Below are 13104 nucleotides of genomic sequence, written 5' to 3'. Positions count from 1 at the left end.
ACACTTACTAATACCAAATCTAACAATCTCTTTCCTCATTATGACCTGAGAGGAAAAAACCAAAAATCCTAACCAAGCAAATTGCATGCTTGAACCTTCAGTTCAGCCAATAGTAAAGGTCCCCCCCAGTGCATTAAGAGTGGTTTGAGTCCTACAGTTATCTCAATAAAGGAACATTACACACTTTTTATTTCAGCAAGATTTCATAGCTTTTCAGTTTGACACCAAGAGCAGTTCTCTTTTACAAATGTGATGGTTTCCATGAGGCAGAAACTGCAACATACCTGTGATTTCAGCTGATTTTGCTCAGCTGATGGTTCTTCCACTGCTGGACCATCCCACTCAGCAAGCTTCTCAGAGACAGTTTTCAGCTGAGTGCTCAGGCCTGTTGCCATATCCTGAACCTGCTGGTGCTCTTGAACAGGGCTTTTCAATGTCTGCATGATGGTCTAGAAACAAGGAGTTTCTAGGTTTAGTCCACCATTATCTCAAACAATCATCCACAGACTGTTACAGCTTTTCCATGACCTGACCAGCACAACACACTTGCTTGTTTCCCATAAAATATCTGGCTAACCACAGGTTTAACACAAAACCATCTTGCTCTCTTCCCAGCACATTGTGGACTCCATCATGAACAAATCTTTATGAATAGCAGGAAGCAGAAGGGTTGGAAATGTACTTGTAAAAAAGATGCTTTCTCTTAAAATGAATGAAACATCAGAGATAGAATGTCACACGGTACAAGTGCAATTTGCACTACATTGGGTGAAACCAAGAACAAGCAAGATGCTGGAAAAGAATCTTTCAGATGTTTTCCAAATTCATCCTTCCAAAAGGAAGAAAAGCTACTGTGGCTTGAAGAATGTAAGAGCAAATGCTTCATATTGTAGCTGTCCAAATCTGTTTATACAGGTACAAAATGTTCTTCACATTTATTTTGGTCTCATTTGTTTCAGTATTTATCCCTCAAAGAGAGAGAGGGAGATACTCCCTGCCCTTTTTCAGAGGAACTTCCTCCACTCCCAGCTTTACCCAAAACCTTCCCACCTGAATGGCACCACAGCTGAACAGTGAGAACTGCAATCAACAGGAAAGAAAAGAGTGAGGTCCCAACCTGGAGCTGGCTGAGCAGATTTTCATGTTGGTGCTTTAATTCCGACCATTCTGCCTCTGTGAAGCAGGGATCGACAGCGTGGCCCTGGAGATGCTCTTTCTGGCTCTTCAATTTGCTAAATTGGGAAGTCAAGGCTTCTGTTTTCTGCAGGAGGTCAGCATAGTTTGCCAGCTGAGCTTGCTTCTCCTCCAAACCAGGCTGAAGGGCAAAAAGCTCCTGTTGCTGTTTCTCCAGTTCCATTAGAGCCTGTTTCAGATCTTCTTTGCTTTGCTCATATTGCTCCCTGTTGCACTGAAGTTGTTCTTGAGGGCTAAGAAAAAAATGCTGTGTTTAATAGTGTTAAAAAACCAAATGCATTGATTACCTAGAAAATGTCAAAGTGTGAACAAGTCAACCATTAGAATAAACTTGAGTGTACTGAATACTTTCTTCCCCAGATTTTAAATTACTGATCAGACTGGAATTTTCAAGGTGACGAAAAGCACGGAAGTTATTGCAGATAAACTGGACTTAAATGCAAGACAAATGACTAACTCTTAAACCTTAACCTATAAACCCACAGTTTCTAGCATCTGAGATGTGATGCTCATGCTCTGTATTCTGCTCTTCATTGCAGCAGAAATTCTGTTTAAAGAACTACAATATGATTATGAATCTGCTTTCCTTGACTTCCCATGACAGCCTCCTGAAAGGGAATGTTCTGTAGAAGAAACACATCACATTCAGTTGGGCGGGGGAGTGTTTTAGGAATACAGACAACAAAACCAGCACATACAGTTTGGGGTATGTTAGTACAATCCAGTGATTACTTGCCTGACCTTTACATTGGATTTCTCTTTGTGTGCTTTATAAGCATGCATGCTGATCTGCTGCAGGTGAACAGGTTGCATTTGTCCACAGAAAGTATGCAAAGAGACAGAAGTACCATTTGTATGTTAACATTTAGTGATGGAGCTCAGATATCTTCCAGATGGAACTTAAATGCCAATATTAGAAAATGTGATCCCACACAAACAAATCCAAATAAACAGTCTGGATACAATTCTGTAAAGTACAGCAGGATAATCGAGGACAAAAGCAAAGTTTAATTGCTTTGGGTTCTGCCCCCAAGATTCATATTTTTTGGCAAATAAACAAAGCACAGCCTTGCATATGTGAAGAGCTCCTGCATCAAGTTCCCTGTTCCAGCTCCTCACTGCTGTTGTTCCTGTGGTGCATCTGCTGTTCACAAGCCTGATCCTGCAAGGTCCTGAGCATCTCTTGAGGTATGCAGAGCACCTCCTCTCCTGTCTTTAAAAGAGTGAATAGCTCTGCATCCTACTGTGCTGGATCCAACACAGCCAACGCTCCATCTTCCTGAGCGCCTCTTGTGCTGGCTTTTCTGAGAGCTCAATAAGAACAGGAGGAAACAGAAGATTCTCTGGCTGTTCATGGCCACACCAGAAAGTATCTCTGGCTGTCCCCCACCCGACCATTCAGGCCAAACTGTGACCTGCCCCTCCACAACTCTGCAGAAATACAACTGTTTCTGTGGGTATCTCGTTCTGCTCCCAAAGAACAGAAAATTAATGGAACGGGTGCAGGAAGAGAAAAAAGTCAATATAGCAGTGAGTGATCTCCACTGCCTCTTGGCAAATTCCACATTACCTGCTATATTCAGTGGCCAGCTGACAGATGTTTTCCCACTTTTTCTGGAGCTCAGAAATAGTCTGCTGAACCTCTGGCTTCTTATTTTTCTCATTTCTCAATACAGTGTCTCCTAGAGCCACCATGCTCTGTATTTTGGCCTCACCTTCTTCTCTGAGACTTGTGATTGCCTATATTAAACAAGAAGCAGAAGCGGTGCATATACAATTATTTTTGGTTACATAATAAAAGGTACTACCATTATTTTTTTCATAATTTTCACACTGCTGTACAAGTCTTCTTCTAATATGTTACATAGCTGACACATAAACAGATGGATCATCTAATTTTCAAAGTCTGGGAAAATTAAGCTGATTTATTAATTATTCTCTACAAAGAAGACCCATACTGTGCTGACAAATTGAAAAAATGCTCAAATGACAAAACTACAGGCCATGAGCAGTGACAGTATCTTTCAGGAGGTACTGACTCATCAAGCATTAGCTTGAGGTGGAAGGTGAAAAAGGAATATATATAACACAATACCTTTATCTGATTAATCCTTTCGTCTGATGGCAACTCACTTCCTTGTGACTTCATTTTATTAAGAGCCTCCTCAAGCTTTTTGATCCAAAAAGAAACATCCTGGGCAAGGTCTTCAAAATGTTGTCCTTCCACTGGAAGTCTCTCAGTATTCCCTGCCATTTCACTGACACGTGTTATCAGTGCATGGTATCTGCTAATAAGGTTACTGGCTGCTGAAAGGGTTTCATATTCTGTCAGCCCAGCCTCCCCCAAGGAATTTGATAGCTGAGACAGGGAGTCAAATGGTTTCCTGAAAAATACGAAACAAAAAAAAAAATAAAACTCAACATCTGTTTGTTGTAACAACATGGAACAATCTTGTTTAGAAGACAGGTCTTAGAGACCAAAAAACCCAATACCTCGGCATTAATAGTGTTTTATAGACACCTTCAAGTTCTGTATCATCTTTATTGATCTCTTTTACTTTTTCCTCCTGAGCAGAGAGCCATTCTTCCAAGGCCATGCTGCTTTCTTCAAGGCTAAAGGAGGTACAAATAGAGACTCAGGTTAAAATAAGAGTCCTCACATGGCTAAAACTTGCTGGTAGCAGTGTTTTGCTGAAAAAATACCATTAATATAGTGTCTGATCAAGCAAAATTTTAAACATAAGCCTAAATTTAACATCTCTCTTCATGTCACTGAAATTGTCCATAATTTCCATACAGGTCTGCTACGAAACTGAAAAAACAACCCACGTGGAACATACAACAAAACATCTGATTAAAACAAGTTTGATTAAAATACCATCTCGTAAAAAGAAGGGTTGCTTGCCATTCTCTATGGCTGTTTAATAATGAATCATCTGATACCACTTGTGATTAAAATGTCAGACACAAGATTAGCTCCCTACCTGCTGAGCTGCTGGAGACAGGCACCAAGCTCCTTTTCCCGTTTCTGACATTTGGAGATCAACCTCTGCAGTTCTGCCTCCTGATCTCTCACACGACTGTTGAGGTGGTTAATGCTTCCTTTGGGCAAGTAAGGCTTCACTTTATTCAGTAAAGCTTTAACCTCTTGGATGTCTCTATCTCTGCCTTCAGATGTCAGGAAGTGCTGGAAAAGAACACCAACACAAGACCCATTTGTCAGATTTGCTGTAGTGTAATAGATATTTATGTTACAAGAGCTTTTTAGCTCCTGTTATCTCCACCAGTGTTTTTTTTCCCAGCAATTTCAGTTCCTGAAAAAGAATTTATGTTAATTCAGAGTTTGCTGACTATTGCACATGCAAATGGAAAAGTTGCTGTTTGTAAAATAAGGAGAAAGTGGAATTGATGACTCGTTTTCTCTTCTCTGCAGTACTGGTACACACAGAAACAGGCAAACAGCATCCAAGTCTAGCACTGACATCACTCTATCTCCTTCTGCTGCTTAACTGTGATTGCTTCTTGCAGATGTTGTGGCTTTTCCATCTGTTTTCTGTTCATTCTGTCTGATTTGGAGAGAAAATCTTGCTACAACAAATTAAATGCAATTTTTTTCACATTTGAGTCCATTGGGGGTTAGAATTTCATGCTACTCTCTACATATTCGACTTTCTGCAGCCTTGCACACTGAAGTACTTGGTCAAGGTCCACTGAACTTCATCAGCTACTGTCCTGCCTCTCACTTGCCCAAGTTGTCTGAACTTGAACACTGACACTTCATTTCAATTAAGTTTTATTCTCATTGCCCTTATTTTCCTAATGCTCTAAGTTACACAAGATGTTCTTCCAGCCTCCAGTTACAAAACCACTGCAGCTGAATTCCATCCCAAGAACAGCCTCTTAGGTCAAAAGAGCAACACTTCAAGAACAATCAGCTTTAGAAATTACAGTATTTTAATACTTTACCTTTAGCCTCTGCAGTCTTTCTTCCAGTATGGATTTTGTTTCTGAGGGCTCAAAGCAGTCCTTCAGAGACAGCTGAGTGCTGCTGAACCAGTCATTAAAATTCTTGCACTGTCCTGAAAAAAAGGTACATTCCAATTTTTTTTTTCATTAATTGCATTCTGTAAAAAAAAATCCTGTTTAACATGAAGATTTCAGACAATTTACAATTACAGTGATCAGTGCTACTGACAAAGGTTGCTTTTTACTACAGAACATGTGACTGAAAATGCTGCAGCTCTTATTTTTTTAGCTAACATTAGCTAACACACACAGCAGTTTGGGTAAACAAGACCTGGAATAGCCTAGTGGAAACTTCTCATTTCCACACAGATTAATACTATTTAAAAAACATTTGAAGACATTAGACTATCTTTGGGCCAAATTTCCCACCTGCAAAATCCTGTGTCTGCTTAAAGCAAAGAGAAATAACACCATTTATTCTTGTAACTAATTTTAAATAAAAAACAACTGGAAAAAATTAAAACACTGGATTTCTGTATTTTTAAATTAAATACTCTGACATTTGTTCCTGAATTATGCTTTACACTTCTTTTATCTAATTTTTTAAATGTAAAAATAAGAAAACAAATACTTTGATTCAGACTGAGTGGTTTTCTGGGATCAAAATCCATTTTTCTGCAAATCTTTATCTTGCTCAGAACCCTGAGGCAGTTTGGGATACCAAAGCAGTTTCAGACACCTAACCAATTAATTGCACAACCTTTAAGTCATTGTGGTTGGTGGTCAAACCTGTAAAGATAAATAACTGGAATGTGTTCACTCACGATTCAAAACACCCATAAAGTGATCTTGAAGCACATGTTTCTTGCTATTGAATAAATCAGTGACACATTTAAGCTGCTTATTTAAGTCATCCACATCAGGACAATCTGTCTCTTCCTGGAGTAGTGCCACAAGGTGCTCTTGTTGCAGAATTTTCTGGTGGATCTCCTAAGGTTAAAAAAACCCAAACAACAAAGCAGGAGAAGTTTTAAAAAGTAAATTTTGAAGGCCAAGCAGAAGTTCACTGTACAGAGCTGCTTTAGTACAAACTAGAGTTTTGCAAAAGGGTTTAGGCCTTCCTGTGTGTAAAAATAATTTCTTAAATTATGTTGGCATTTAACAAGGCCATCAGTAGGTAGGTATAAGCACTAAACTCTCCTTGAGCAGTGTGTGTATGCACAAATAACCCCACAGAATAGATATGTGAATAGTGCCATTGTATGTTCCAGATCATGTAATACTTACAAACTAGAATGCCTCAGCTGCCATAGGCATTATTCCCCCCCCTAAATTCCTTATTCTGTGTGTCAAGACCCCGTGGGCTGAAAGGTAACTTAGAGGGAGCTAGAGAATTAGTTAAAAACTCTGACTTTCCTCCAATGGCTGTGATTTCACTGCCCCAAACACTAGAGATCTGACACCCACAATGCACATAATCCACTCACTGCTCCACAGGAGGTTTAAATCTTGCCAGCCTAAGCCTCCAAGCTTGAGTTCCAGCAAAAATTGGGCTGAAATTGTCTATTGGGAGCTCCCCTTGCAGCCAGGCTCAGGTGGCACAAAAGCATCCTCTGTGTCTTACCCAGTCTTGGAAAACAGACAATCCAAACAAGCACTACTGCCTCAACCTATCCTGGGTGGCAATATTGCTGTTGTGCCTGGGATTAACCATTTCCAACAGCTGCAAGGGTTAAATATATCTGATAATTCCAGGAAAAAGAGGCTTTTCTTCCATGTTTCTGGCAGCTAAAGGAAATATTCACGCTAGGTTCTTCACTTGAATTATTCCAGCAGTCTACAATTTACACAGGATGAACACTTAGGAGCACTTGACCAAGAGAGAAATTATGAACGAATGTATAAAATATACACAGTCTGTGGCATGCTACCTCTAGTTTAGTAAAGATCTCTAAGGTGTCTGAAGGAGATAAAGCTTTGAGGAGTGATTCAGTCATTCCAATCTGTGTCTTGGCCAGATCAAGGTCTCCTTTCAGCTCTGCTGTATTCACAGTGAGTTCACTGGTCCCACGCTTGGCTGACAAGAGCTCTTTTATCAGCTCCATTTTCTGCACAACAGATGATCTGATGACCTTAAAATCAGAAATAAACACACATCAATTATAATGGATTGATTTCCCAGAATATTACAAAAATCTATGACAGACATAAAAAGAAATTAAGTGGTCTGAAGTACAGATGTTTCAATTACAGTTTGTTTTGATTTGTTTCCCTCCCACTCCAGAAACTGAAAAACATTTAAGTACTGCTTTTCTGAGGAGGAGTGATCTCAGCTCATCTTTATTAGCAGTTTTACTGCTGCTGTTTTATTTTATTCCTCAATCTCTCCAATGCCTACTCTGAGCTAGATAAAGGAGCTTCAGCTGCCATGAAAAAGAGGGTTGCACCTCTCTCTGTAACACACGCCTCTACAGTGATTCCAGTGGGGGAAATCCCCCACAATGACCCAAAAAAAGGCCAGCAGAGAGGCTGGGAGCTCTGACTCAAGACTATTCACTAAGAAGCAACAGGTCCTGAACCTCATCCTTGACTTGCATGAGGCAGCAGCTGGGTGGGATCATGTGGGAACACCACCCCAGGGACTCAGTGCAGCACGCACAGCACAAGGTTGCTGAGTCCTTCCCTAAGCTCCTTAGATCACTTTACCCAGTGAAACTCCTCAGAGTTCACTGCCTGCTGAGGATAAACACAGAAATAGCTAAACAGGGTCAAGCTCAAGGTGCATCTGACAGACACTTTGGGAGGGTGATTACAAAACTGCTTCAGGAGCAAGGGAAGCTAACACAGTCTTAAACGAGAATTTGTTGTTTGCTGTGTGAAGCTAACACAGAAAGATGGAGTTTTCCTTGTGATACCCCAAAGGAAAACATCACTCTGTGCAAGAAACTCCACATTACCAAGCTACATTGCCCGGGCAAAGGTAGAGTTTGAAATGGACAGTCAGTAAAGCTGAGTTCCTGGGATCCCCAAAGGGGTGACGAGGTCCATTGTGCCCTGTTGTTGACCAACAGCTAAACACCAGCTATCGCTGATAGCAGCCTCTTTGGGCAGGCCAAAGGGTGTGAAAAGGCAAAGAAGTAAGAAAGATCTTTGTGTTTAAAATGACAGGTTTGGTTCTATCAACCTTTATCAGCCTTAGAGATACAACAAATGAAATACCTCACTAGCAACAAAATGCCTCCAACTCTCCTTGAGCAGATAAAAGTAAAACCAGTGACAAAGGCAATGCTAGAAGCAGGGCTATAGTAAGGAGTACTGGTGTATCAGCTGTAAAAGCTTCTCTGTACCTGGAGCTCCAGTGGAGGCTCATTACTATTCAGAAGTTCTTCTATCTCAGCCACCGTGCTGTCGAATTTTTGGAGTTTCTGCTCTTGGACCCGTAAGCATGCCTAAAGGTGGAAAAAACACATTGGTAACGGCTCTTCCCTCCAAATTAAATCTCTATGTTTATGTTAGAAAAATTCTATTAAAATATTCTGATTATGCATTTTGGTATATCGAGGTGTCACCATTTGTTCACTTCCTGATTTTCATTTTTGCAATTAAGCATCTTTTGTATTTGAATCAGAAACACCCTGTTTCTCAGACAAAGCAGCTGATAATGCAAATCTAGCGTATATTTCAGAATCTTAATTATTTTGCTTCAAGTGAATTTGTAGGAAAATAATTTTAATTTTGCATTTATGTCTTGCTGCTTCTACTAAAAGGGATATTCTCAGATGCCATAGACTTCAAGTCAGGAATCGGTGTCCTGATGGCACATGCTTTGATATGGAAGTGATAAAATACAACACAGGCTGTAAGCACTTTTTCAATGTAAATCCTTTGCACATGAAAAGACCTTCACTCATTTGAATGTACTTTGAAACAAGTCAGTAATGTGAAGGTAAAATGCCTGCTTCAACTTAACTGAACAGGATAATGACATTGTCTCATAGTCCCAAATCGATATTCCAAGCTCCCTGAGGACAAAGCCTTCCTTTTGTAGTCTCTGCACAAGCAATCATCAAAACCCATTCTTGTGCTGCAGCCCTTAAGAGTTTGCATTTGCATACAGGATACAGGGAAAAGCAGAACTTCTTTCACATTTTTATACTGAAATTATCCTTAAATACACAGTCCAATAATCCACTGCTCTGCTCTTTCGTGACAGGCTCCCTGAAAACACATGCACCAGTGCTCACAAAGGACCCTAAGTTTCAACCCTGTGTAACATGTGACACATTGCAACAGCTGGGTGTCTTTCTGGAATTAACATCAGTGCAGAGATGTTTCAGGATCAACAAAAGAAAGTAATAATAAAGTGATAAATGAACCTGATGCCCTCTGCACCTGGAATCGTTTTACAAAAATTCGAATGCATTGGGTCCAGTTTTCTCTCCTTCTGTTCCACTTTATAATAATTGCTCAGAGGAACATGGTTTCTGTGTCTCTGAACCATCTTCTCCCTCCTCTTTTGAGACTTATGTCTCACAAGAAAGCAGCAGCATAACCTTACTGTAGCCACCTCCAGCACAGCCCTTTCTAAGGAGGAGAAGAGTCACACCAGGGGCACAGTCACATCATGCTGGACGCGAGCAGTTTCCAGGTAACAAAATGGCTTTAAAGATGCATTTTCCAGCTGCTGCATTTTTACTGGAGCCTCCAGGGACCTAAACTACTCCAGGAAAATTCTGACAATACAATGGTAGAGACAACATGATGTGACAAAATATCCACTGCTACACAGTGGATATGCCACTGTTTCTTAGTGAAGATCCATTCACAAAGAGCACCTTGACTTTTCACTTCTCTGCAAACGAAAACAAATGAGCAGTGCTAACAGTAGGAGGAAAGCTGCAAACAACCATAATAAAATCCAGGCCATTTGTAGCTTGTAAACACTGAGGAAAAACTGCCTGCAAATTTTCAAACAAGAGGATATACAGTGCATTTATGTCTCAATCACTCAATTTCAAGCAGGAAATTATTTTTGCTTATTAGACATTGGTTATGACCACAACGAAGCAGCACAGCTGGTCTTTTGTGGCCCTGAAGCTAGAAATGAAAATATTCACCCCTGTACATAAAGCTTTTAATGGCACAGACCTAATGCATGTGTTTTTACACCCAGCTGCACCCTGACATCAAGAATTAAGTTATAATCTGTGCCAAAGGGGCATGGGCAGCCCAGGCTCTGCTGCTGCCTGCCCATGTGCAGATCCTGGAGATGCTCAGCAGCCACTCTCTGTTGAGGCTGCAAAAAGTTACAGTCAGGAACACACTGGGACAGGGGGAAAATAAACCACCTCTGAAACCTCTCCTTGAGCTGTGCTTTGCCCAGCTGTCCCAGAGGCTCCAGCATCTTCACTGACAGGCCACTTCTACCTGGAAAACTAATCATTAGCCTATTTCTCTTTCTTCTCTGTGCACTGCTGCACTCCAGGCTACAGCCTTACAGGCCTTCTCTTTGCTCCATCTTTGTACAGCATTTGCAGTGCTGCATTGATTGAAAGCCATTTACTACACATATACACTATCTGTGCATTAGTTTCCAAGAGCTGTATTCCCAAATAAAGGCAACACCCTTAGTGCAACCATCCATGCAGGTACAACTGCACGTGTTACAACCTCCTTTGCTGCTATTCCTATGAAACATGCATGTTTATAGCCCAAAGTCCATATCCCTGTAGTATAAAGGAAAGGTTTAAAAAATTCCATTTAAATCACCTTCAGCTGAGTGAGGTCCTCCTCAGTCAGGCAATGGTCTTCTGCATTCTTGAGCTCTGCGTTTGCCCAGGCTTCGATTGTGCCAGATAAGCTCAGGAGTTTGTCCCACAAAGCCTGAGCTCTTCCCAAATTATCACAGTAGTTTTCGGTCTTTTCATTGATCTACCATTAGATTGATAGACAGAAAACACACACAGATTTCAAAAAATGTTGGGCTAAATTCCAAAAGCAAAAGCAGCACAAGAAAATCAGAGAAAGATGAAACCACCCACAAAAACAAGAGCGGCAAAGGGGGAAAAAAAAAATCTCGTGTCTTCACAGTGAACTGGTCATGGAGAAGATACTTAAATCCCTGCCACACATGTCACCAAACATACCAATCACAACAGCAGCTTGCCAGTTTTAAGGCAGGTTTAGGAAGAAGCCTTGCTCATTAATGTTTATCTACTCCCAGTAAATACCATTTAATCTCAGTATTGATGCACTGCTTAGATCGACAGTGGCGAACATTTCCCACCAAAAGCACCAGCACTGTAATTTTCCAGATTTGTCTCCCAAGTCTAAATCCATAGAAGTTGTTATAGAAGCTTACAGATTCATGCAGAAAGCACAAATATTGCCTTTTTTGCATTTTCTAGAGTTATTTACTGCCAAAGAGTACTGACAATATAAATTACCTGAGAGATCAGAAACGTTACATCCATAGATACTCTGCAAGCTTTCCTCTGGTAAACACTTGGATTTATCTCTTAAGAATCTCTGCCATATTGCACTTAATTTATTCGAAATATTACACCCGCGTCAGAATCAATTACTATAATGCATAACAGATAAGACCACCCTGATAATTTACTTTTTACATACATCCAGCCATCTGTCCACAATAATGTTAGCCTCATTCTCGAACGGAGGCTCCTCAAAGCTTCTCATTTTATTCAGCTGGAATTGCAGGTTTTTGCAGATCTGATTTATTTTGTCTACATCTTCAGCGTGATCATTAAATTCCTCTTTTGCCTCTTCAATCTGTGAAAAAGACCACATGGATATTTGTGAGCACATTTGCTTATGACTGTTTCTTCAGCAAAATATTTTTTAACTGATTTGCTGGTTTGTTTTTTTTTTTTTCCCTTAGAAAAACAACAGCATTACATAAAATAATCTATTTTATACAATATGATGAGACTAGGAATGCATCCTGTATTGTCATATCCCCGCCATGCTGACAGGAATATTTCCCTCTTAGAAATCCATACCATTCTGTTATTGGCTGCAGAACAGCTGAGTGGGAATATGGATCATTTATTTCTAAGAGAGCCAAAACCACTGTTTGCTTTTAAAGTCCTAAGTGCAGGAGCCAAGGGGACTGTACATCCACACACAGAACCTTGATTACAGAGATAAACAATGCAGAGTGTGATAATCATCTGAGATACTATTACAACTCTAAAATATAATCTGCATTCTGATCCCCAGGTTTTGAACTGCTTTTAAAAAAAGCTTAAATCCTGCTTAAACACAGACACTGTCAAATATGTCACTGCCAGAAACTGAAAAATCTCTTTCTCCTACTTTCTATTTAAACACCAAGCTGCTTCTTTGTGTTTAAATTGGAATGTCTGTGTTTACAAACAACATGGAAGCTTCCTGGAAAATAAACACTGACCTCTAGTGCTAGGCACAATGATGTTAACAGCTCTCTCCTTATTTCCCACAGACATCCTGGGAAATTACATCTTCCCATACCAACCCCTCCAGGCACTGAGCTCAGGGAGGGATGGCAGAGCTGCTCTCACAAACCAGAACAAAGCAGAGGACTTCCCCTGCTATAATTTTGTATTATTTTACGTAAGAAATCATCAGCACTCAAGGACATGCCTGTACTGTGCCACAGCAACTGCAGACCACGGCTCGGGGAGTGGGAGTTGCACGGCTCAGGGTGAGGAGGGAGGGTTGCTCCCAGAGAGGGGGCTCCATACAAGCAGGGGGCTGGGATATGCAGGCAGTGCCCCCCTTGCAGCAGGAGCCCAGGTGATACAAGGTGCCCCAAGTCTCACTGGTGGGACCAAGAAGAGACCCTGCCCCAGCTGAAGGGGGCTGGCACAAGCAGACACCATCCCACCGCCTGAGGAAAACACCACTTACATTCCCTCTTAAATTTAACCAGCCCAGGCACTG

The 13104-nt window shown here is 40.8% G+C and overlaps 1 protein-coding gene across 1 annotated transcript in view; it reads right to left on the bottom strand.

The window, feature by feature from the left end:
- SYNE2 (spectrin repeat containing nuclear envelope protein 2) overlaps positions 1-13104 on the bottom strand; it is a 177190-nt gene that overhangs the window by 107928 nt on the left and 56158 nt on the right. The window contains exons 32-43 of the mRNA XM_068192175.1: positions 11794-11952; positions 10930-11091; positions 8508-8609; positions 7092-7292; positions 5985-6150; positions 5161-5273; positions 4179-4381; positions 3688-3807; positions 3290-3578; positions 2765-2934; positions 1118-1427; positions 285-449 (exon numbers count right to left, since the gene is read on the bottom strand). Of these exons, the coding sequence (XP_068048276.1) occupies positions 285-449; positions 1118-1427; positions 2765-2934; positions 3290-3578; positions 3688-3807; positions 4179-4381; positions 5161-5273; positions 5985-6150; positions 7092-7292; positions 8508-8609; positions 10930-11091; positions 11794-11952 (2160 nt within the window). The remainder of the gene's footprint in view (positions 1-284; positions 450-1117; positions 1428-2764; positions 2935-3289; positions 3579-3687; positions 3808-4178; positions 4382-5160; positions 5274-5984; positions 6151-7091; positions 7293-8507; positions 8610-10929; positions 11092-11793; positions 11953-13104) is intronic.

The sequence above is a fragment of the Anomalospiza imberbis genome, chromosome 6 (assembly GCF_031753505.1).
Source record: "Anomalospiza imberbis isolate Cuckoo-Finch-1a 21T00152 chromosome 6, ASM3175350v1, whole genome shotgun sequence".
NCBI lineage: Eukaryota > Metazoa > Chordata > Aves > Passeriformes > Viduidae > Anomalospiza > Anomalospiza imberbis.
Note: the sequence above shows the minus strand (reverse complement) of the source record. Positions and strands in the feature narration are given on the sequence as shown.